The sequence below is a fragment of the Gasterosteus aculeatus genome, chromosome 11 (genome assembly GCF_964276395.1).
Source record: "Gasterosteus aculeatus chromosome 11, fGasAcu3.hap1.1, whole genome shotgun sequence".
Taxonomy (NCBI): domain Eukaryota; kingdom Metazoa; phylum Chordata; class Actinopteri; order Perciformes; family Gasterosteidae; genus Gasterosteus; species Gasterosteus aculeatus.
The window spans coordinates 3,179,703-3,202,666 of record NC_135699.1 but is presented as its reverse complement, the minus strand read 5'-3'; the positions used below and the strand labels follow the sequence as shown (position 1 = coordinate 3,202,666).

Genomic DNA, 22,964 nt, shown 5'->3' with positions numbered 1-22,964 from the left:
TTAAAATTGGCTAATATGTATTGTATATGTTAGAAAAACAACAGGTCCTTGCTCTGACTACTTTGGTAGTTGGGCCCAAAACAGCCTCGTCCATAATAGCTGTTCTAAAATGGGGAAAAGAGGTGCTCAGGCAAATGTAAATTCTTCAATTTATATGTGTGTATGTATGATATTTGACTACATGAGAGGGATCAATCCCATTAGCTGGGGGGAGCCTTTTACCTCTTGGTGATTCCGCATTAAGGCTGGCGGGTCCGTGCGGGTCCGTGTAACTTTTGATAGTCCCTTTTACCATAAAACCTAGAAAACGCGTTGACTCTTACTATGAAAATCTGCGTACTTCCGGTTTAGCGGCTCCGCTTCGTATTTTCGTTTTATGGGCAAACCCCAAAAGGAATTAGGGGGTAAGGTGGGGTCCCTGCTCCATCTCGCCATCAGTTTGGGGGTCCTTGGCCTGAAAAATGTTGAAGACCCCTGTCCTATAGTATTTATGGCTATAGCATTTCCCTTCTTAGAATTAAATATATAGGTATATTATTTACATTACTGTTATTTATACATTCAAATGTATTATTATTTCTGGACATATATACGTATTCTGTATGGACGTATATTTATACATATTTTATCATACATTTTGTATTTATTATTAATATGAATGGATCTTCAGTCGAATGAAGAAATGTCAGGGCTCGTTGCATGAAGTCATGACGTATGCTAACCGTGTTGACACAGTACCCACGGCGAGCCGCCAGGTGGCGCTGTTGGAGCGACTTCTCGCGTTGATGCCCGGCCTGCCTCCAGCGGAGAGCGGTGCGTGGTTGGATGTGAGCGCCACAGAGCTGTCTGTACTTCCAGATCGAAGATGGCGGTCTCGGTGTTTCCCGGCGTGCGGCTCCTCTCCATCGGAGACGCGAATGGAGACATACAGCGACACTCAGAGCAGCAGCCGCTGCGGCTAGAAGTCAAGAGCACGCACGACGCTGCTCTCATCAATCTCTCCAATGGTGAGTTGACCTTTTCCCGCAGCTGCTCCTCGGATGTTCGGCCTGTCCCAACTGCCACTGCTAATGCTCGCGGCTAATGCGGTCACACGTAGCTTTAGCGACCAAGAAGCTAACGTCGCCTGCTCCTACCCATCACGAGGGAGTCCGTAAAACTCCCAAAATGTTCCCCGTCTGACGGGGTCTAATTGTTTTTAAAAGCTTAAGCTTCGGAGTCCCGCTCCGGTTCAACCGCGTCCAAGACCGCAGCCAAAAGCAGCACGCGCGGCGCAGCTCAGTTAGTGCACCAGGAAGCGGGGCAGCTAACAAGTTGTGTGTAGTTTAATGCTAGCTAAACAATGCCACTAGCCCGGCTCCGGTAATGATTCGCTAACGTGCATCCGAGCTGCTAGCGTCTAACGTCTTTTGCCCTTGATGTCTCAGGAACGTTTAATAAGTCACAACGCCGATATAAATCCGCCTTATTGTGTGTTTCGCTTAACAGATCCGTGTGTGTTATTTGGCAGTGTTTTAAGTGTGAATTCACGTCGGCTCGCGTGGAGCAGAACGTAATCACCCCGCACCCGCCGCCGTGCATCGTGGTGGTCCGATCGGCTGCATTCAGCCAGTAGTCCGTTCCGTCACCGGAATAACGTTTTAAAAGCTCTCACGTTTTTATTGTTGCTGCTTAAAAGCGGCGTTTGCGCTGCGAGCGGCGTGGAGCGCCGGGCCCTCATTACGTATGCAGCCAGCTTTGTTCTCATTGGAACAATAGCCGCCTACTTTCCCTCCTGCGTGGAGCATCAGCGACGCTTCTCATTCACCGGGACGTCCCGCTGAAAGGGACCAGCTGCGTGCGCGGCCCCCCGCCCCTGCGGGGAAGTGAAAGAAAAGCTCACCGGCGTTCATTTGGAGACCCCGAGAAACTCCCCATAGACTTTGTATGGAGCTGTGGGAGTTGCCCCCCCCCCCCCCCCCCCTTCACAAATCCCCGGAATTAACATACAAACGCAAAGAAAGAAAAGATGACGTTTATTTTGGGAAATAAAGATCCTAGAACACATTAAAAGTAATAGGATTCAATAGTAATGCAGTCTGTTATGATTATTATTATTCACCATTTAAAAGTCCCAATGTGTGTAAGGGTCATCTGAGTAAAGAAGTCATTTCTGTACAGGAAAGGCATTACACCGAAAGAAACATCTAAAAGTAAGATCAGTCTTCAATGAGGGAATTTAAAATGACATAAAGGTACAAGTTACGTTAGTGAACATTTTGTTCCTTCTTTGTATAAGAGCTAAAAAGGATGATTGCTAAAACATTAATTATTAATAGCATATCAAACACACTGTGCGCATAAAATAAGTTGCTAAATATAAAAATAAGTTGCTGAAAAACATAATAACTGAAAGCCCTGTGGTGGATAACATTTAGAATATAAGTGACTAAAATGTTCTTATTGAAGTGGAAGTGATTGCACACATTGTCTGTGTACGGCTGCTGAGGAGTTCCACCATAATATATAATATATAATATATTATGCTCCAAAGGGAGCTTTTTGTTTTCTTTTTAACGTCCTTTAAGTGATGTCGTGCAAATTAAATCTGAAGACCACAGGTTTATAAAGTAAAAGCCCCAAACTGTTTGTTGTTAGAAACAAGGGATCTATCGAGATCCACTGATCTTCTCTGCTGCGTAATGCCTGACCTACGCACGTCGGACCACCATGCGCCGTCGGGTTTTGGTACAAAATAGCATGCGCACGCGCCACGTCTGCACATATTTGCATGCGTTTGTTAATTTTTTAATCACAATAAATTTTGACCAACATAAATTATTAATTATTTATCATGATTAATCGATCATTTTAGGGACATCTTTTTATTGCACTCTTCCCATTTAAATGAACAAGAACACGGCTTCCAGGTCTGTTGTTGTGCTACATTCTGGCTAAAGTACACATCTCTGCATCAGACTGGTTCTTATCTCACTGCATCACATAGAAGGCAAATATAAATGAAATAGTATCAATACTTTTTACCCAAAATTAAATCAACACTGTTCACTTTTACTTCCATGTTGTGCTACATTCCAGCTAATGTTCACAACTTTGCATCAAAATAGAACATTATTCACCTGAAGCAAAGTATAAATATATTTTTTTCCCCCAAATGAAGGAATAACTAATTCTTTATTTATATAGTGCTGGACACGCTGTCTCTGTTGTGCTTTTCTGGGTTGACGTCATTGGACGTTGACGGAGATTCAGTGAGGTCACGTTATCTTTGGCAGTGATGCGTTGGTCGTGCGGAGGTTTGTGGTGATTCTTCAGGTGGTTGAACGAGTCAGTTGGCTGTGCGGCGCGGACACGACTAACGCACCCTGCACCCTCTGCGTCTACTCTGCTCTCCGTTAGCATCACTTGAATCCAAAGAACTTCTTTTGGAGAGAGCAGCTCCTCGCCTGCTGCTCCTGACATTTGCGTGACCTTTCACACCATGTTGTCTGCTCTTTGTCCCGTTGTCTGTCTCTGACACCGGAGTCCACTGCAGACAGAACTTTCTCTGAGGCAGCAGGGCGCTCGTGTGACTCCTCCCACCTCGCTCTCTCCCCGGTGGTTGGTTGTTCGTTGAGGAAGCGCTTTATTTAATATGTAGCAGACTATGCACTTGATCATGCTCATTTCATTGTGGCAGTCAAAATCGTGATGGCAATTAAAATTTGGTTAATTGTGCAGCCTTAAGACCGGATCAGACTTTTTGCAGCGATATTCCTGCCATATCACAAGATGTCCCAAAAATCCCTCCCATGAGGGACCACATGGTGGTGTGGGCGTGTATGGGACAGACAATGGCCGCTCCTAATGAGGTTACGTTGATGCTGCAACACCACTTGCATTCAAGCTGGAGAGCAACTCCTCATCAGACAAGAGAAAATACAATGTTTCTTCTGCAAATGTAAAACACCACAACACAACAGCTTGTGACACATAAATAATTCGTAACACTAATAATTGTACATTTATAAAAATCACCCCGCCGAACTGCATGCTGGGTACAGCTCACGACAAGAAGTAACTCTGTTGCTACATTGAAACACGAGAGAGCAGAGACGCAGCAAGAGAGGATCTGTGTCTTTTTGGAGGGTTTTTGGTTTTGGAAAATCCGTAAGTTTCGTTAGATCAGAAAATGATTTATTGCAAAGTCTGTTGAGCCTCTGGTGGCAACACTAGCAGCCACAACTAGCTAACAAGCTAACTCGCCGGCCAGTTGGGGTTTTGGAGCTCGGCTCTTATTGTCATTGGAAAGAAATCAAAATGAGTTGGCAAGAATATAAATACAGTCTGAAATGGTAAAGAAAATAGGACGTGTGTATCTCTGCCTAAAGCACATGCAAGAAGGGAATATGATGAATATTATAACCAATATTACACAAATGCAACTTCTAGATTTATATATCATGAAATACACAAAGAGAACACTTTTTAATGTGACGTCAGCAGCTCTTTGCACATGTTACCATCCTAGCCGTATTCTACATTCAACAATAAGATGTCTGAAGTCACAAAAGCACAACAAGTCACAGCTTCCTGATTCCTGCGCCGTATCCTCGTGAACACTAATCCCAGGAGCGGTTTAACCAGCAGATCCACACTTCTAATTCCACAAACAAACCGTAAGTCTGCACCGTGTGTTTCTGGAAATAGGAAATAAGCAGGAGGCTGTCAGAAGACGTAAATCACTACGGCTTCATTCAGTCAATGGGATTATTAGGTGTAGGTAGCATTTAACACGGTGTGTTTACATGTAATCTTGTGAACAAACATTTTGGTAAGTCATATTAATAGAAACAGTTGTTAAATGGACATGTGATCCGTGAAGATAAATATGTTGGTTCATTCCCTTTTTATTTGAAATATCCCGATTTAAAAATGGTAACATTTGATATTTAGAAAAGGCTTGAAAGCGATCCTCCTCCCACATGCACCCACTCATTAGGTTCGGGTTCACTGCATTGCAGAAGTGGAGGGAGGTGTTTTCATGGAACGGATCGACTATCTATTTGTATCCCGCGTAGTCATCACAGTCCAGATTTTACGCACATGGGCCAGTTAGTTCTCCTCGGCATGTGAAGCCAGTTGAAGAATGTGAAAAAACAACTCAGATGATGATGCCATTATGTGAATGATGATAATAATACAAATGAAATACATTTTACATTTTCAGCTCTGAAGTTTTGACCGTGATCAACTCGTTTAAAACTGTAAACACTTCACTGTCCTTGTCTTTACTGATGTCAGTTCTTCCCCTTTTAATGGCCTTTCTGATTACAAAGATACGCGGAGGTGTTTGTAGTGAGTTAGACCTTTTCTCACGCTGTTCCCCTGTCTTTTGTCATGTGGCTGATTTGCCATCTTTTCCAGAGGATGCTTCTCTCTTAATCTGAAGTGCTGCACTTAATCCCTCCGAAGGCACTGGATTAGCTCAGGCTGCTTTGTGAGTCTGTGTCGGGCTGCCGCACAACCCCGAAGGTTCGACTCGCTGGAGACGTATCGGCCCTCTGCCAGGCTTTCATTGGTCCTGGAAAACGTTTCTTTGAGTGTGGTATCCCATCAAATGTCCCGTTTATGCTTGTTGCACCCGGGGAGCCGCGTGCCGCCGTTCTTCAGTTCAGAGCAATAATTTAGGTCATCTTTATTTAGCCGGTCGTTGATAACCACTCAAAAAGACCCAGAACAAGTCCACGACTAACTAATCCTGCTAAGAGAGTCATCGTTATGAAGGACAGCAGCTCCAGTAGATCACTGAAGAGGAAATGGACACAAACACACACACACCCCAGTGCAGCGCAGCCTTTGTGAAAGAAGAGAGAAGCATATTGACTGAAGCAAATTAAATCCCCCCCCACCTCCTGAATATGTAAACCTGGTGGAAACACTGCGCACTGTAGTTCATTTTGAGTTCCACGTACACCGTCCTCCCTCAAGCATCAAATGTGGTTTAATCTGCCTCTGAAAATAGTCCCCAGCAAACAGCGCATTTCCTCCCGTTTGCTGCAAACGGCGGAACGAACAGAAACAAAACGCTTCCATTCCGTACTGGGTAAGGACGTGTCAAGAGACGGACACACTATCCTGGCTGCACTCTCTTGCATCGACCCATTGTAGGAATATATATCGATGCATTTTATTTATCTATTCCGTCTTAATAGAAAACCACATGTCAGAGTTTATGCATCTCCATCCGTGTGTGAGCAGCAGAGGGATGTAAAGAGGCTAGAGGTGCATTGTAGTCGGCTCTCTCTCACAGGAGCCGGTTGGGTTGAATCTCAAATGGCAAAAAACAACATCAACCCCCCCTTCAAAAAAATAAAGGCATATTTTTGCAAATGCAGCTTGTCAATTCAGGGCCGAACGCCGCTCCGCCTGTTAGAGCTCACCTTCAGCAATCTGCACTACCCACACAGTCCTATGTCACCTGCAGAGACCCTGTTGAGTCTGTCGGTGTCCTCACTTCTTCTGTTCTTTTTCCGTCCAGGAGAGGAGGCGAGTGTTTTCAAGTGTTCGGTTTCCAGGGAGACGGAGTGCAGCCGCGTGGGGAAGCAGTCATTCATCATCACACTGGGATGCAACAGCGTCCTGCTGCAGTTCTCCTCACCTGCAGGTACACACATGCTGCCCCCATTACCTGGTGGACACACACACACACACACACACACCACATCACGATTTTAGGTCAAAATTAGTGCCAGTGAGGAAGCAATTTCCTGCATCACCAAACATTGGAAATATTGAACAAATGTCACCCAGCAGCCCCTTTGTCTCAGGGTGGAGGTGTCTCCAACTAACAAGTCAGAAAGCTGAGCGACGATCCCTCATAGAACCACGCTGAGATACTTACTACTACGGCTAGTACCTTACCCTCGGCGTATTACTGTTTGGTCTGAGACGTGACCTCCTTTTTACTGTTTAGAGACCACGCTTAGCAATACAATACAGAGCTAACGCTAGTTAGCCAACATTGGTTCACGTAGTTGGGTTACCAGGTGGAACGTGGGACTTTGCCCTGTATGCGCCACATTTACCTCGACTTTGACTTTGCCAAAACTAGATTGTATCTCTGGCCAGACTGGCTCCACCGACGGACGTCAGTTCCCAACATTAAAACGGAAACGAACAGTAGTGGCCTCACCAAGCTGTCATATTAAGAATATCCAACATATGCCGACTGATCTGCTCTCCTGTAAAATACAGCAAGCTGAGTTAACTTCTAACTGCCATTGGTTTGTTTGTATTGCTAAGACATTACGCATGGCGGCATATTGGTAACATATAAAACCTGATGAATACCGCTCAGGTTTCCTACCAGCCACACCGTCTATGTATCCTTTTATTGGGATTGTGTTACAGCCATTTGTTACAGATTTGGGGAGATTCCTCCGAGCGTGACGGCCCAGAGACCAACGTTGGTTCTGTGCGCGGTCTGCTTCCCACACAGCGTGTGCTACGGAAATGATCAGTCTGTAGGAACACGAGTTTGACTACAACTATTAATCTGCGGGATTATCTGCTCTAAGCCAATGTTAGTACGTGCTGATAAGTGGTTTACTGCAACTCTCAATGAGCGGCTTTAGTTTGTGGGTCTGCAGATGACATTTACAAATGCTGGCTAGCTCGCCAAATGTTGTGTATTATTACGTTTTTTACTGAAGCAAGATTATTCAAGACGCTTCATTTAAGTTATCTTAAAATCATTTTCTCTTTGAAAATACAAAGATAAAAAGTAGAATGGTCAGCCACAGACAGAATGAAGCTCAAGTAATGAAACAACCTTTTCTCTTTATACCTTATCGAGGTAAAGGACCTGAACCATGATCTCACCAAGAGCCACAAAAACAAAAAGCTACACATGTTGTTCCCAAAAACTCACTCCTGCATGAAGCACATCTGAAACTCTACACTGTCCCGTTGGGCTGTGAAGGAACCTTTGCACGCACCACTTCAAACACTCAACACAACGGTTGTAACCGGCCCGTGTGTATGCTGTTGTGTAATGTCGGGTCCAGTGAACATGTGTGTGTGTTTCTGTTCCGCCGCAGACTTTCAGTCCTTTTATAACCTGCTGAAGAACAGTCGTGGGCACGTCAATGAGCCCTCGGTCTTCAGCGACAGAACAGAGGACTCCTCTGCTGTTCAGTACTTCCAGGTGAGCGGCTGCTGGGACGGTGAAAGGACACACGGCCGTTTGTTTGTCTCATTTAATCATTATTACCCCTTGCTGGCTTTGTTCGTCATGACGCTTAATTCATTGGATTTAAAATGATCTTCCTGTTAAATAAAAAATGTCCCTCATGCAGTTCTCACAGAATAGTCAATATTTCATTTGAAGAGAAGATGTAACATCGTACAATCCAGACACCAAATGTAGGATTTACATTTGAACATGTTTTGACCTCTAGAGAAGAAGTCTGTATTCTGTCCTGTTGTGCTAACTGAGCCGTCATGGTCTACTTTGGCTTTCTAGGTTTTCGCCCCGGTCAGTGACTGCGGGTCCCAGAATGCATTATTTTAAACACTGTCACAGGAACATGCCCCTATTTGAAGCTGAACCCACTGGGGCGATAAGCTTTCACTTCCTCTCACCAATGAGCAGGGATTTGTTCTTTCTTGGAATCACTGCTCACACTTTGTCTGTCCAGCTGCCGTCGTGTACAGAACGCGGCTTAATGTGTAAAACAAGAAGTGCGGGACGTGGTAAAATAAGACTTTAGTGGTGTCCTAAAGACTGAACAGTCAGCGCCCCGTTTCTTTGAGCACACAAAAAACAGAGAAATAAACTGTAAACAAGTATTTTATTAAAGGGATTAAAGATTTAGAGGGAAGAACTATGCGATGTCACAATAATCTCGTGTGCTACTTGTTCTTCAACACCACTGCATATGTCTTTGGGGTGCAAGTCCCTCCTGTATATTCACATGTAGAGTTGTGATGCTCATCTATGTCTGATGACTTAATAGAGATCATAAGCGGTTTCTTTCTCTCTGCAGTTTTACGGCTACCTCTCCCAGCAACAGAACATGATGCAGGACTACGTTCGGACAGGCACTTACCAACGGGCTATTCTCCAGAACCACACCGACTTCAAGGACAAGGTAGCCTCATGCCACGGTCTAGTTTGTGGATTCATCACTGTATTCTACTGTGATCAGAATCCGACGCCCGTAGAAAGGCTAACTGCTGACATGTGACCGTCATTACTGTGCTGAAGAGCAGCTTAAACTAGACGGGTGCCAATTAGTCTGATCAATTTACTCTGCTAAACTCCTCCCAACCAACAACCACGGTCCAGTCATACATAAGCAACTGTAACGCCGCAGGTGTCGTAGGAGGCTCCACACGGGGGTCTCTATTTTCCCCCTCAAAATGTAATGAAAAGTGAAATCGAACATTAGCTTAGTTAAGCTTTTTGTACCCCAAAAATAGACCCCCCCCCCCCCCCCACCTGTACTGACTCGTGTTGTTCTCACAGGTGGTGCTGGATGTTGGCTGCGGCTCGGGGATCCTCTCTTTCTTTGCCGCCCAAGCTGGAGCCAGGAAGGTCTATGCTGTGGAGGCCAGCACCATGGCTCAGCACGCCGAGGTACACACACACACACACACACGTTGGTGAATCCCTGAATGCCTCCATGTGTTTGGAGTGACTCTGTTAATGGGTCGCTCTGTTCTGAGGCGTGATTCCTGAAGCTGTGCTCTGCCTCCCAGGTGCTGGTGAACAGTAACCGTCTGGGGGAGCGCGTGGTCGTCATACCGGGGAAGGTGGAGGAGGTGACGCTCCCCGAGCAGGTCGACATCATCATCTCAGAGCCCATGGGCTACATGCTGTTCAATGAGCGCATGCTGGAGAGCTACTTGCATGCAAAGAAGTTCCTCAAACCCAACGGTGAGCGAAACGTGGATCAGAGATGGTCGGGTTGGTTAGCATGAGGCCTCAGTGAGTTCACAGGAAGAATACACAGATGTAAACAAAGAGTATCCTCATATGTCTGCAATACAAGCTAAAAAGTCTTATTGGTTGACAGTCCGGATACAGAACTATATATGAGGTTGTGGTGGATGTGTCATGTGAGCTGCTCTTATTGTGACGGCCTCCTCTGTGGTTGTGTGTTTCAGGTAAAATGTTCCCCACCATCGGTGACGTGCACCTGGCCCCCTTCACCGATGAGCAGCTCTACATGGAGCAGTTCACCAAGGCCAACTTCTGGTGAGGGGGGGGGGGGGGGCACAGTTTAGTTAGTTAAAAAACTGTTAAAAGCCACGTTTTCCATTGCTAACTGAAAATGCTACGTGCTAGGTAGAGTTAAAACACAGCAGACTACTGGTTGTGGATGTAACTGGGATCATTCTTTGGCCCTCAGGTACCAGCCCTCCTTCCATGGCGTAGACCTCTCTGCCCTGCGGGGAGCAGCAGTGGACGAGTATTTCCGCCAGCCTATTGTGGTACGCAATCCGCCACACGCGCACACATGTGGATATTCCATTCAATTCATTTTATTTTGTACAGGGACACAGTGGAGGTCTCCTGAAGGGTAGATGTTAAGATTCCCTCTGCACCGTTGTCCTGTTAGTTCTACTTCCAATGCAAAAAGCTCTCCATCTTCAGCTACTGTCTCGGCCTCTCCGATCTAACTGACTGTAGCACGCAGCGGTTTTAGGGGTTAGCAGTCAACGTACACAGGAAGTAAACAAAATTGCGTTAAAATATTGTATCGCACTAATCTCAGCCACCATAATATCATGGATTAAATTGTTCACTTCAACAGCCCCAGTTCATAGACACACACTTTAGGATTGAGTTACTCAGATCTGGATTTGTTGTGCTTTTCTCCTCAGGACACATTTGATATCCGTATTCTGATGGCCAAGTCAGTCAAATACACAGTCAACTTCCTGGAGGCCAAAGAAGAGGATCTCTACAGGTGTGTGTTTGTGTGTGTTGAGATGCTCGCTGTGTTAAACATATGCTCTTACCCAATGTAAATGATGTTCTCTTCTGACTCTTTCGTGTGGCTCCCAGGATAGAGATTCCATTTAAATTCCACATGATGCACTCCGGCCTGGTGCACGGCCTGGCTTTCTGGTTCGACGTGGCGTTCATGGGATCCTCGTAAGTCGGCCCTGCGCTGCTTTCACTGTGACCACAAGCAGGAAAACACAGTCGTCCTCACCTTGCTCCTGTCTCTCTGCAGGATGACTGTGTGGCTGTCCACAGCCCCCACAGAGCCCCTCACCCACTGGTACCAGGTGCGCTGTCTGCTGCAGTCCCCCCTCTTCACCAAGGCCGGGGACACGCTGTCCGGCACAGCTATGCTGATGGCCAACAAGAGGTAGGATGCTTCTACACCCGGTCGCCCCACCTCTCACTGGTACACGTCTGGTGCTTTTTGGGCAATGGGAGGTTTTTTGCACTATGGAGGTGTGGACAGTGGACATGTGGGGGACGGAGGGCTGCATATGCATTTGGCATCGAGGCTGCAAATCACTTTAGCGTAAGATATCTGCGTGCATGATAGTAATCTAAATAAGTGTTAAAGAGAGGCTTGTACTCTGTAGACTGTAAAGAAAGTAAAAGATATGCATTATTTAGATGGTTATGTTTTATTTAAAGTTTAACTTTAGACTCTACAGCGAGCAGTGGTACTTTATCTCTCAGCTCAGCACTCACAGGCAGGGAACTAAATCAGTCAACCTGAAGAGCCATTCTTTAATGTGTCGTCCCGGCAACATGCACATGCAACGGAACAGCGTGTTGTAAATAAATGTAACTTACTCCAATGAGGAAATCCAGGGTTCTCTCTGCTCCTGTTGTGTGAGTGGTAGCTCTCATCTAAAGCTCTCCACCGTCTCCCTCTCAACAGACAAAGCTACGACATCAGTATTGTCGCCCAGGTGGATCAGACAGGATCAAAGTCCAGCAACCTCCTGGACTTGAAGAACCCCTTTTTCAGGTGAGTTGGTCTCTCGGCCTCAGCAACACCCCTGCATCCGGATGGCACCGTTTGACATGTAAGATGGGGAACACTGTCCGCCTCTCCCATGTTAAACGTGTGTGTGTCTGTATTCGCAGGTACACAGGCACCACCCCCAACCCCCCTCCTGGCTCACACTACACCTCCCCGTCCGAGAACATGTGGAACACGGGCGGGGCCTACAACATGAATCAGGGGATGGCTGTATCAGGTGAACACACATAAACACTGGCAGATGACGGCGCTCCTCCATGTGTTTATCAGGGCGTCCTATCTGTGGCCTTTAATTAGTCTGAAAGCCTGTGCACATAAACCCCTGCTGGTACAGAGCGCTGCGAGTGCGTCGGCAGTAGTGTTCTGTTCAAAGCCTCGTTGCTTGCTCTGCTCGGGTACTGATCACTGCTCGAGTATTTTGGTGCACGGGTTTTGACACTAATTAAAAATGGTAAATATTCAAATTTAAGAGGAATTTCCACACATTTTGAATCTGGCATACTCAAAGGGCTTCTCTATACCCCTTGGTGGGGTATGGCATAATACATCTTCCACAACAACATGAACTAGGAGGTCCACGCCGGCTGCGTCCCCAGACCAGGGGGACAAATCCCCTCACACAGGGGGCCGGTGTAGCTGTCAGCGGCCCCTTTGAGTGGGACGCGGGGGCGTTTCCCTCAGAGGGAAGAGTTTTGTTCTGCGTGTCTATAATCTCCTCAAACCATGTCTGATTCTTGACCAATGACTGGACACACAAGTATCCTAAAACTACAAAACCCCATTTAATGAAATGTAGTCATTCATTGATATGATGGCATTCATTATTTACAGCATCGATTGTTTTTATGTCATCTTGTAGCTTCCCATAACTGCAACTTGTAAGGTCTTTAGATGCCGTCTTGTCATCACCTTAATGTACCAGACACTCTTGAATGAAAAACCTAGAACCAATCTGGATTAAACATGGAGAAATCAAAGAGCCCGCGAACAGTACTGGGGGGGGTCATGGAATAAAAGTGAGAGAACCAAAGCAGCCCCCTCTGAACACCGCTTCTGGTTCCTGCTCCGAATCTCTGCAGACAACCAAAGCTACCCAAACATTACGTAACAATATAAATAAAGCACCACGTGGCACTTGTTGCTCTTGGCACACAAAGGGTTTTTTCTTAGAAAACCATTTGTTCTACTGCAGCGGGGTCCGGCGCTCTGCCCCTCCCGGTCCCCCTGAGCTGGGTGCAGAGCTCTCCTCCCTTCCCGATGTGGGTCCGATGGTCTCTGGTGACATACAGACGGTTTCATGAGCAGCTTAGAGTTCTTCACAGCGCCTTCAGTAACACGTGGTTTATCCTTCTTATTGAAAAAATATAAAAAACGAGTTATTCTGTATGTTTACGTCCCCGCTAGGGGTGTAACGATTCATTTTAACAACAATTCGAATAGTGATTCATGGTTGCCGATTCGATTCATGGACGATCTGCGTTAATTTAGAAGGATTCGATTCGATTTGATTCAGTGACTTGAAATCGATTCAGTAACTTTACTGGACTGTGCAGGCACAGTTTCTGAGATCCCTGTTGTTTCTTGTAAGGAAATCAGGCTTAAATTAATTATGGGTATTATAAACAAGCAAACAATTAATGGCAAATATATTAAACTAATTTTATTTGAATAAAATTTTCAATGTAAACATTACACAATAATTACACAATGTTTGGATCAATTCACAGAACCCCGGATTTTCAACCACATTGTGGGGTCGCATGTCTTTACAGATAAACTTGGCAATTGTTACTGTGATGTTGAGTTTGGTGCTGGCGAGGCCTGAGGTGTCTGATTTCGGGAATCAGGAATCAGGAAACATTTATTAGCCAAAATATGTCAAACATACAAGGAATTTGTCTTGGCGGTTAGTGCGCGACAGTAGACAGACAAGACAACAGTGCACAGGTAATAATTTGTAAGACACCTCACCTCAGTTTCGATTTGTAATCGATATATGTCGTCCGGAATGCCGATTTGCGGAGCACAGATCGATTCAGTTGGATCGCAGGAATATAAATCGATTAATCGATTCAGTGAATGAATCGTTACACCCCTAGTCCCCCGCGGTGGCACACTGACGTGTATCCGTAAATGCCACAGAACAGTTTGTGTTCAGAGAAACTGATGTGGAAACTCTCTGAGCCCCCCCCCCACCGCCACCAACACACACCGGTGTTGCCCTCCCAGGTCACCTGGTGTCACCAGGCCCTGTGCAAGGGAGAGCTGTATTTAGCGTAAAGAATGTGAAGACTTCTTTGTAGTATGTGTTCATTTTTTGCCCCCTTTTCTTTGTTCCCCCCCCCCTCCCCTAAACCCCCTCTCCAGGGATGCCTGCAGCTTATGACCTCAGCACAGTCATTGGCGGCGGCCCGGCGGTGTCTCACAACAACCTCATCCCCCTTGGTACGAATCGCACTCCCCCCGACTTCTCGACATCTCATGGTACTTAACGTTGTGGGGGACAAAGAGCAGAGCAGCCGGGGGGGGCGGGGTGGGGCTTTAAGCATTGGGTGTTGATGTTGTGCTCTCCGGTCTGCTCTGCAGCTTTGTATGTGTAATGACTAAACATGCCCCCCCCCCCTATGTGTTCTGTATGAAATGTGTGTCCTGAGTGTCTGATAATAAATGTTAAATGGCTTTTCACTAATTAACAGCTTAACAATCCGTTTGTGTAGTTCTAGTTGTTGGTGTTCATTATTTCATGATTCTATTTCTACAAATGACTTCCTACCTTTTCGCTTGTAGTGACATTTCAACCGCTCTCATCTCTTACTCTTCACTTTCTGTCTTTGGCGGACGTTTCAACACTTCTTCTCACTTTCAAACACCCGATAATCGGCGGCTCTGATTTTCACTGGTCACCAACAATGTGCCAAACACTGTTCTGACTGCTCACTGCTGCTAGGCGGCCTTTTGCTGAATCACCTATTTTTCATATTACACTCAAGAGTGATGAGTTTGTTGTTCTAGAGAGCCCCCGTTGGGATTTCAAGGACAACTGGACACTCCTTTGATCACCGTTCTCTCGCCAAGCGGCCACGATTTGTGTCACAAAGATGCAAAAGGCCCTCTGGGTTTGTCCTTTCTGGGCTACTGTAGAAACGTGGCGGATTCCTGCTGCTCGTTGTAAAACAGAAACACTGGTGTTCCAGGTTAACATGCTGATTATTGTATTTCCTCACAACCCCCCAAAACCCTACATATGTTTCATTTCTAAAGGTATTTGTCTTAATAAAGTGGGTTTAGCACCTTTTTTTAATGGCAGAGTTTCTCGTCTCACTAAAGCGGCCACAGTCTCTCAGTTTGTTCCCTTGAGCTGCACTTCAACTCCTTTTAGCATCTACCTCCCTTTAACTCCGGGGTTCCCACAGCTTCCTATTCTCCCGCAGAGGTGTTTTAGATCACGGTTGTCTTGGGTCACAAGCTGGACGGCTCTTGTGTGGTGTGAGCGGCTCCTCAGGGCTCCCACCCGTTTTTGTTTTGCAGCTTAAAAAAAAACAAGAAGTTCTGCAGATTTCATTAACTGTGCTTTCCTCTCTCTGATTGGTCACAGTGAACACCGGAATTGTAAACCACACCCACTCCAGGATGGGCTCCATCATGAGCACAGGAATTGTCCAGGGTACGTCCACTTCCCTCTTCATTTAACAAACACGGCAGCAGAGAGTGGCTTCAGGCTGCCGCACAGAAATGGACCTCCTCCAGTTGGAAACGCCATGCTTTGTTTGTCCTCCCCCAGGAGCCACCACGGGCCAGTCGGGTCCCAGCAGCAGTGGCACTTACTATCCCGTCACCAACCAGTTCACCATGGGGGGCGCCGCAATTTCCATGGCCTCGCCGATGGTCATCCCCAGCAACACCATGCATTATGGCAGTTAAGGCGAGGACCTCACGGAGACCCTTATGACCGCCCTGCCCCCGCATGATAAGAGACCCCCCCCCCCCCTCCCTGCCCCCCCAAACCCCGAACGACACACCGACCGCAGCCAAAACCAAGATACCAAAACCAGTGCTGTGCTGGCACTGCCTCCCCATGTTCGTCCTCCCCATTCTGCTCTGTTCAGTCCATCACTTCATGAACGGTCGAACGCTCTCATTTCCGTCCAGACTTTTGTCTTGCTGACAGACCCGCCCCCCTCGCCCCCCCCTCCCCACCGCCGCGGGATCAATTGGGACTCGTGCACAGCTGAGATGCACAGCCGTTTATTTGCCATTTGCCCTCCTCCCTTCAACATGTATCTCAGTCCGTTTTGTTTTTGGTGTCATGATGATGACCAGCACCAGTCTGCTCTGACACTCTGTCCACACTAGAGCGCCATTATCATTGACTTCATCACTACTCGTCATATCTGACCCGGTCCTCGGGCCCACCTACCTTTTCCTCAAGAGACTGACTGAAACGAGGCAAACCCTCCACGCCTCCCCCCCCCCCACTCCCCTCCCCAAGTTTTGGTTTTGGCGAATATATCAGGAAACTGGCCAGAGCGCCTGGAAGAGTACAGAAAATAAGCTCTTTTTTTCGTTTTGTGAGGTGGAGAAACTCTTGAGGTGTCGCTGCAGGAGAACGGCCCGCCGGTCACCTTCCGTGCTGAGCAAAGGGACAAAGCCAGTCGTCTTTGCTCAAACAGCAGGGCAGACATAATCTTCCACACTTAAAAGCAGAGCTGGCACCTCTGACATCCTATAATTGATTAATTGATCCAAATATTGAAAAGTTGAGGCACGTTTCAGCCAATCCCGCCACGTGGTTAGCCTAGCTCAGAGGCTAGCAGCCGGCGAAATTTCCTTCCTGGAAGGGAACACAGAGCCTTTGAGTCGAGGACTTTGCTTGTTGTTGACTTGTAGTTGTGAGAGAGTGAAGGTGACCGGTGGCGTAAAGGTGTCATCAAAGCTGTGGCTGCCGTCGCCCGGCTGTCTTTTCCTCTGAGGGGACACATCAGGGAGAAGATAGTGAGGACGGAGGACCCCCAGGTGGCAGCTTGTCGGACGCCCGATGAGGGATGTGCCCCCCACCCCGCCCCTCGCCCTCCCTTCTCCTTCCAACCTCTAGTCCGTTCACCTCCAACATATCACCCCCCCCGACACCGTCGCCCCTTTTATCAGTCAGAGAGGACTGACACACATTGCTTCCAGTGTCACAATTATCGGACTTGAAATATTACGAGTTTAGAAATGTTTTAAGAGAGTTGAGAGAAAAAAAGTCTCTGTAGGATTTACCTTTTTTTGTTATGTTCATTTTTGTTTCCTTTTTCTTTCACATAAAACGACAAACGATGAAAAAAAAGAGCAAATTAAATGTGGTGCAAATGTTCCAAAACCATCCTGGAATCAAGTGTTTAATACTTTTTTGATTTGTTGTATAGCCTGCGGCCACGCGCCAGATGTTTGCTAGCCTCTAGCAGTCGTGTCCTCTGTTTCTTTTTGTTGTCATTGAATTATTTGCTCTGTGTAGTCGAATAGCGACAGTGACTTTTTTTTAATCATGGAAAAGTGTGAGGAAGACTGTCCTGTTCTGTCGTTTCTGTGTTCCGGTAATAACATCTGTCTTGAAATGTCCTCTTCTGCTCCGAGACACCCAGGGAGTCTTCTGTCCTCGTTACCCGTGTAGAGACACTCACTTTAGTGAGTAGAGCCTCTATCTCTGTTGCAAAATGGGTCGGGTTTCACACAAAAAGTCAATGACAGCAGGCAAACGAAGGATTAGTGGACGCGCGGCTGGTTGGGATCAGTCTCGTGCACAGATGAGGCCTCACGCAATGGGTCATTCATTCAGAGACTCCCGGCATTAAATTTAAATTGTGGCGGTGAAAATCTCTGCTTCCGTGAAAAGATGGCTTCAGTTTATTTATCTGATCAACTTGAATAGCCCTTAAATAATTCCATGAGTCATAAAAGTTATATTGTTAGCAAAATCCAGATTGATTGTCCTTCCTCGGGAAGGAGCTGTGAATCACAGGAAGCTTGCCCCAAAACAGACCCTGCTTTATGGTCAATTTGACTCTAAAAGGGACCATAGTTACTGAATCAAATTATTCAGATGACCTAAAACTAGAGATGGAGACCAGACCATGTTCACTGAATCCAGAGAGCATCTCATCTATTCACATGGGACACATCATGGAACGCTAACCTGAACAGTCTGACAATGATTCATCAGAAGTCAAAAGCAAATTTGCTCCACGGCAAAATAATTTTACAATGCACCATCGTTGTAATTTAAAACTTACAAATATTACGTACAGTATTGAAATTCGTAGATTAGCTGCAAATCCTCTTTATTAAAACAAAATGGATGCATAGATCCAGACTCAGCTTTGTAAAGATTATAATTACTGTTCACATTTATGTTCATAAATCCCGAACGTACAAATACGTTTCCAAAAAGTATGAAAATCAAGAGTTGGCCAGGAAATCGGTGCATCTCCAGGTTTTGTGTATAAAAACAAGGTTTGAATTTGAATAAATATGGCACGTTTCTTTGTTCTGGTATTGGAACAGGACAGAAAATAGTATTTCTAGGAAGTCCGTCATGTGATGAGTTGGGTTTATTGAGGGATTATGATGAAACCATTGGTGTCACTTTTGGTCCATTTGATAGAGCATGAAGCTGGTGCCATGGCTTTAAAAGTGTAATATTCCACTCGTACAGCTCGAGACAACAGACCCCTTCATACCAACATCCGCTATCAGCGTCTCTAAAGGCGTCTGCAGCTTCAGCTTCCTAAAGGTGTGGTGACATCTAGTGGGAAAGCTGCAGATTGCAACCAGCCAAATCGCCTCAACGCGACGGAGGACTTCATTAATACTGGTAACTGCTCTCTTAAAAAACATTGAAAAGAACAGGATTACAATAATTCAGTTGTAAACATTGTTTCTACTCTAGAAATTTCTTAGCTACAACAGTTAAGTCATCGTACAAAGTTCTGATCTCACTGGAAACACAATGGTTCTCGTCAGTAGAGTAACTCCTTGTTGGGTGAATAAGGAGCCAGACGCGTCTGCATGTTTAGTTCTCAGAGGGAGCTGCAGAGTTAAACTGCTCTCAGTGTTCAGTGCGAACTCAAATGCTCAGAATACATATGGTCATTACCCTTTTTTGGGGGGATAAGAACAAATAAAAATGTTTAATTACAACAATCCAAGCCAGTGAGGATGATCGCTCTGGGGTTGATTGTAGTGTTGAATTGTGGATTGCAGTCACTCCATCCTGATGTTTCACAGAGGAGATTTGAAAGAAGTGTGTGGCTCATTTTCAATCCTCATTGGTGCTGCTCTGTATAAAATGAAGGTCTATCAAAGTGTGGATCAAGGAGAGGTCAGAACTAATGGTAAATGAATTGGATCTATTTTCTAGACTTCTGACCACTCAAAGCTCCTTAATGCCACATTGACATGTGGCGTTCACACCCCTCCATGAACTGATGGCAGGAGGTAACATTCACAAATTAGGGTTAAATATCTTGCCCGGGGATCGAGCCACCAACCCTTTGACTGAAGGACGACCCTGCCCTCCTTGTGGATGACCTTAATGGGGGCCACATCCCCAAATGCATCGGTCCGACGTGAGCTGCTCAAATGTTGCCGGAGCTTTGACCTCTTGACAACTCCCACTTCCTTCTTGGACCCGGGTCGGAGGGGAAGCTGGGCCCGGAGGTCCTACATGTGGTTCTTTGGCGCCGTGGAGCGGGCTGACCAAGCCGGTGACCCGATCAAGGAGGACCACAATAAGCACGACCGCAGTAAGCGTCGTGACGAGGTCATCCTTATACAATCTTAATGAGTGTTTGCATGCCAGCTTCTACTAGTTGGCAGTGAACGCAGCGCTGCCCCCGCTGTAACTGGTAAGATGTTTCAGACTGGCATTATTTGCCCCCAAAAGAAGTTGTTTTAAAATGAATACATTTGAGGAAGCTTACAAATGTTACGTTGCCGTGGCAACTTCACTGCACTGAGGATTTTTGCTGCAGCCCCCCCTTTGTGAGCTGTGTTCGACTGTTTTTCCTTGGTCAAGTAGTATTTCCAAGTGAGTCATTACCTCTAAAATAATGAGAACAATGGCAATTTATTTTTGATGATTGTTGATATTTACATGTTAAAATGTATTTACTGTTAAACATCTGACATTTATAGTATTGTCATACTGCCTTGGGAAAAGCATCTGTTTTGTCGGGCTAAGAAAAGAAAGCCGTGGCAACCATTGAATATAACACCGTTAACTGAAATAAAAAAATTGACAGTTAAAGTTAAAAGTTAAATTCAACTAAATTGTATTTAGATCACCCGAAATTTTCCTCTTTACAATCTGTACAGATACAAGTTCTCTGTCTCGGCAGCCTCACATCAGTACAGAAAAACTCCCCCCCCAAAAAAACATTAATGTGGAGAAAGAAAATCAAGAATCTTTAGAGAAAGAAACCGATCCTGCTATTATATTATAGTGACTTCGAAGGACTGTGTAACTCGTCCTGTTAACAGATTCCTAATATCCAGAATATTAAGCAGCCACGTCTGGGGGATATGAGAGACACGGAGAAGGTTTAGAAATTGTTAAAGTAAATTGGTCAAAATCAGCTGCCTCTGAGGTTCCTACACCCGAGGACGGGACGGATCAGATTAAAGAAGTTCATTAAGACGTTCCTACTGAGGCCTATAGGAATACACTGTTTGTGTATGTGTGTGTGTGTGTGTGTGTGTGTGTCTTTTTTCTACCTGACACCATAAGTCTCATTCAGACCTAATGATCTGTTTGCAGACCAAATCCAAATGACCAGGAACAATAGGATCCAGCTCCAGCATCAGGACCCCATCTGCTCCCACCAGACTCCTCCTGGAGCTCTAAAGGGAACACACATGCAACAGCAAATATACACACGTCAGCAGAACAGTGACTATTGCTAACACTCAATACCACACGCAAAATTCAACAGTCATCGATATCCCTTTAATCTCCTTCTGTGAACGCCGCACACATTCACTTACACAAACAGAATTTATTGGTCAACGGCTTCATCTAGTGGCACAAACATGAAACTGAGTCAACCAGAGTGAGTTAACTTTATTTAATTGCATGTTTTAACTATTTCGTTTTTTTAACTTCTATTTGAATTAAGTTTTTTATTGTGCATATGGGTTGCTCTTGTTTTTGATTATTGGCTGTACAGAGAGTGTGTGAGTGTGTGTGTGTGTGTGTGTGTGTGTGTGTGTATAAGTGTCTGTTGAAAGCCAGCAGGGGCTCTTATGATCAGGCTTTAGGAGGATACACTTTAGGGAACGGCAAACCATTGCCTCACTGCCCGGACACCAGACATCGCTGAGCGTGGGAGGCATGCCAGGGAACATATCACCGCCCTGGCCTGCACTTTGTCGCACAGGAACACCCGCTTATGCAGAGGCAGAGGCTCATTGTGTTATGGCTGCCACCACATGTCACATCCTTCAGCCCCTGGTTTTTTTTTGGATCCTTGAAGTAAGATTCCTTCGGTGTTGCAGGTGATCTGTTGGCAGTGATCCACTGCTTCTTCATCTCTGAAAGGATTTTTGAAGGGTTCCAAGAAACACCTACAAGAGGGTGAAGCATCAGAGACTGACGGTGGCCTCAACCCTCTGGACCTAATAGCATACAATGGTCACAGGCCATGCCGTCCGGGCCGCGGCGTGGGCCCTTCTCCTCCTCGCCACCTCCGTCAAACCCATCAGCATCTTCCTGGGCTGTGCCCCTTTTCCCAATCCCCAGAACCAACCTCCAGCTTCCCCTCCTTCCGATACTTACACCACCCATCCCATGGCAATATTGATTGTAGTAGACCTGTCCCACCTCATGGCCGAAATTCATTTTCAAGAGAAATTTCTCCAAGGCCAGACTACTGACAGACGTCTGACGCCATCGTGGTGGATCGTGCTGCCAGGCGGGAGGCCCAAGCTGTAGCCAGAAGAGACAAGCAGCAAGACAGCAACTCTGGACTTTCCATCGCCGTTCCCTAATCCAACTCTGTCCCCTCTTCTGCCTCCCACTGTCCCCGGCTGCCTGCTAGCAGCACCACTGCATCCGAGCCTGTCTGCCGAGGAGGACGGCCACCTCCCCCCGTCCCCTGGCACCTCCTCGACCAAACAGTTTTACTCCTACAAACTCACCTCATACAGGCAGGAGGTGGACAAGCTGGTCCTCTGGTGTGGTCAGAAGAACTGGAGCAGAACAAGCTCAAAACTGTAAACTGAAAAGAGCTTTAACAGAGGGTTCCAGCTCGTTTACCCCGACGTCGTCTCCGGCAAATCCCGACGAGAGAAGCTGCTCCTCCAACCAAAAGCTCCGTGGAACTTTCCATTCTCATGAAATACGTCAGAAATGTTTAACAGTGTGTCGTCTAATGTTTTAAAGATCCTCCCTGCTGAATGCGATCAGAGGAGCTGCAGACGAGAGAAACAAACAGAAGACTACGGGAGCACAGTACACGGGCGGCCATCTTGCATCTTGCAGCGGTCCTGCCTCACTGCTACTGTCATTGTTAAGTTAGTAGTAGTCACATTACTATTGCTGACACCATTTCTTCCTTTGTTGTCATTATTAATCTACTGCACCCACTACAGCTGTTATTATCGGTGGTGCTTTTAATTATGGGGCTTACAACTCTCCATATTTGAATCATTTCTGTCATTGAACGTATTGTACATCTTTAAAGAGTGACGCCAAGATCAGAAAGTGGCAGTTGACAAATCTTTTTTTTTTTTATAATTTACTTCTTTTGCTTAATGTGAGGCTTTAGAAATGATAAGATAGAGAAGATAAAGGGATTCTGTATTTGCTCATAATGCCTAAAAACTAGTAATTTGGCCAATGTTTTGTTAACTACTGGAGCTGGTCTGACTGACCAATGGGAACAACGTGTGTGTGTACGCACTCTGACTCATCTCGTTTCGCCGTCA

The 22,964-nt window shown here is 46.0% G+C and overlaps 1 protein-coding gene across 2 annotated transcripts; it reads left to right on the top strand.

Annotated features, from left to right (window-relative positions):
• The first annotated feature begins 718 nt into the window (after nt 1-718).
• On the top strand, nt 719-17,600 carry carm1 (coactivator-associated arginine methyltransferase 1). Of its 2 annotated transcripts, none has more exons than XM_040190243.2 (16): nt 719-1,007; nt 6,521-6,646; nt 8,082-8,188; nt 9,030-9,134; nt 9,512-9,622; nt 9,745-9,922; nt 10,153-10,243; nt 10,398-10,479; nt 10,873-10,958; nt 11,057-11,146; nt 11,229-11,366; nt 11,898-11,987; nt 12,107-12,219; nt 14,370-14,447; nt 15,598-15,666; nt 15,784-17,600. In XM_040190243.2, the coding sequence occupies exons 1-16, from the start codon at nt 866-868 to the stop codon at nt 15,921-15,923; spliced, it is 1,746 nt and encodes a 581-aa protein (XP_040046177.1). In that variant the 5' UTR covers nt 719-865; the 3' UTR covers nt 15,924-17,600. The 2 variants fall into 2 exon arrangements, with proteins under 2 accessions (XP_040046177.1, XP_040046176.1); XM_040190242.2 differs by having other exon boundaries at nt 737-1,007; nt 14,370-14,486.
• Nucleotides 17,601-22,964: the final 5,364 nt, after the last annotated feature.

Excerpts from the sequence above, each read along its gene's own strand:
- carm1 (XM_040190242.2), top strand. The coding sequence starts at position 866 with ATGGCGGTCTCGGTGTTTCCCGGCGTGCGGCTCCTCTCCATCGGAGAC. Across the intron at positions 10,480-10,872 it reads ATTTCCGCCAGCCTATTGTG|GACACATTTGATATCCGTAT; the intron begins GTACGCAATCCG and ends TTTTCTCCTCAG. Across the intron at positions 14,487-15,597 it reads CGACTTCTCGACATCTCATG|TGAACACCGGAATTGTAAAC; the intron begins GTACTTAACGTT and ends GATTGGTCACAG.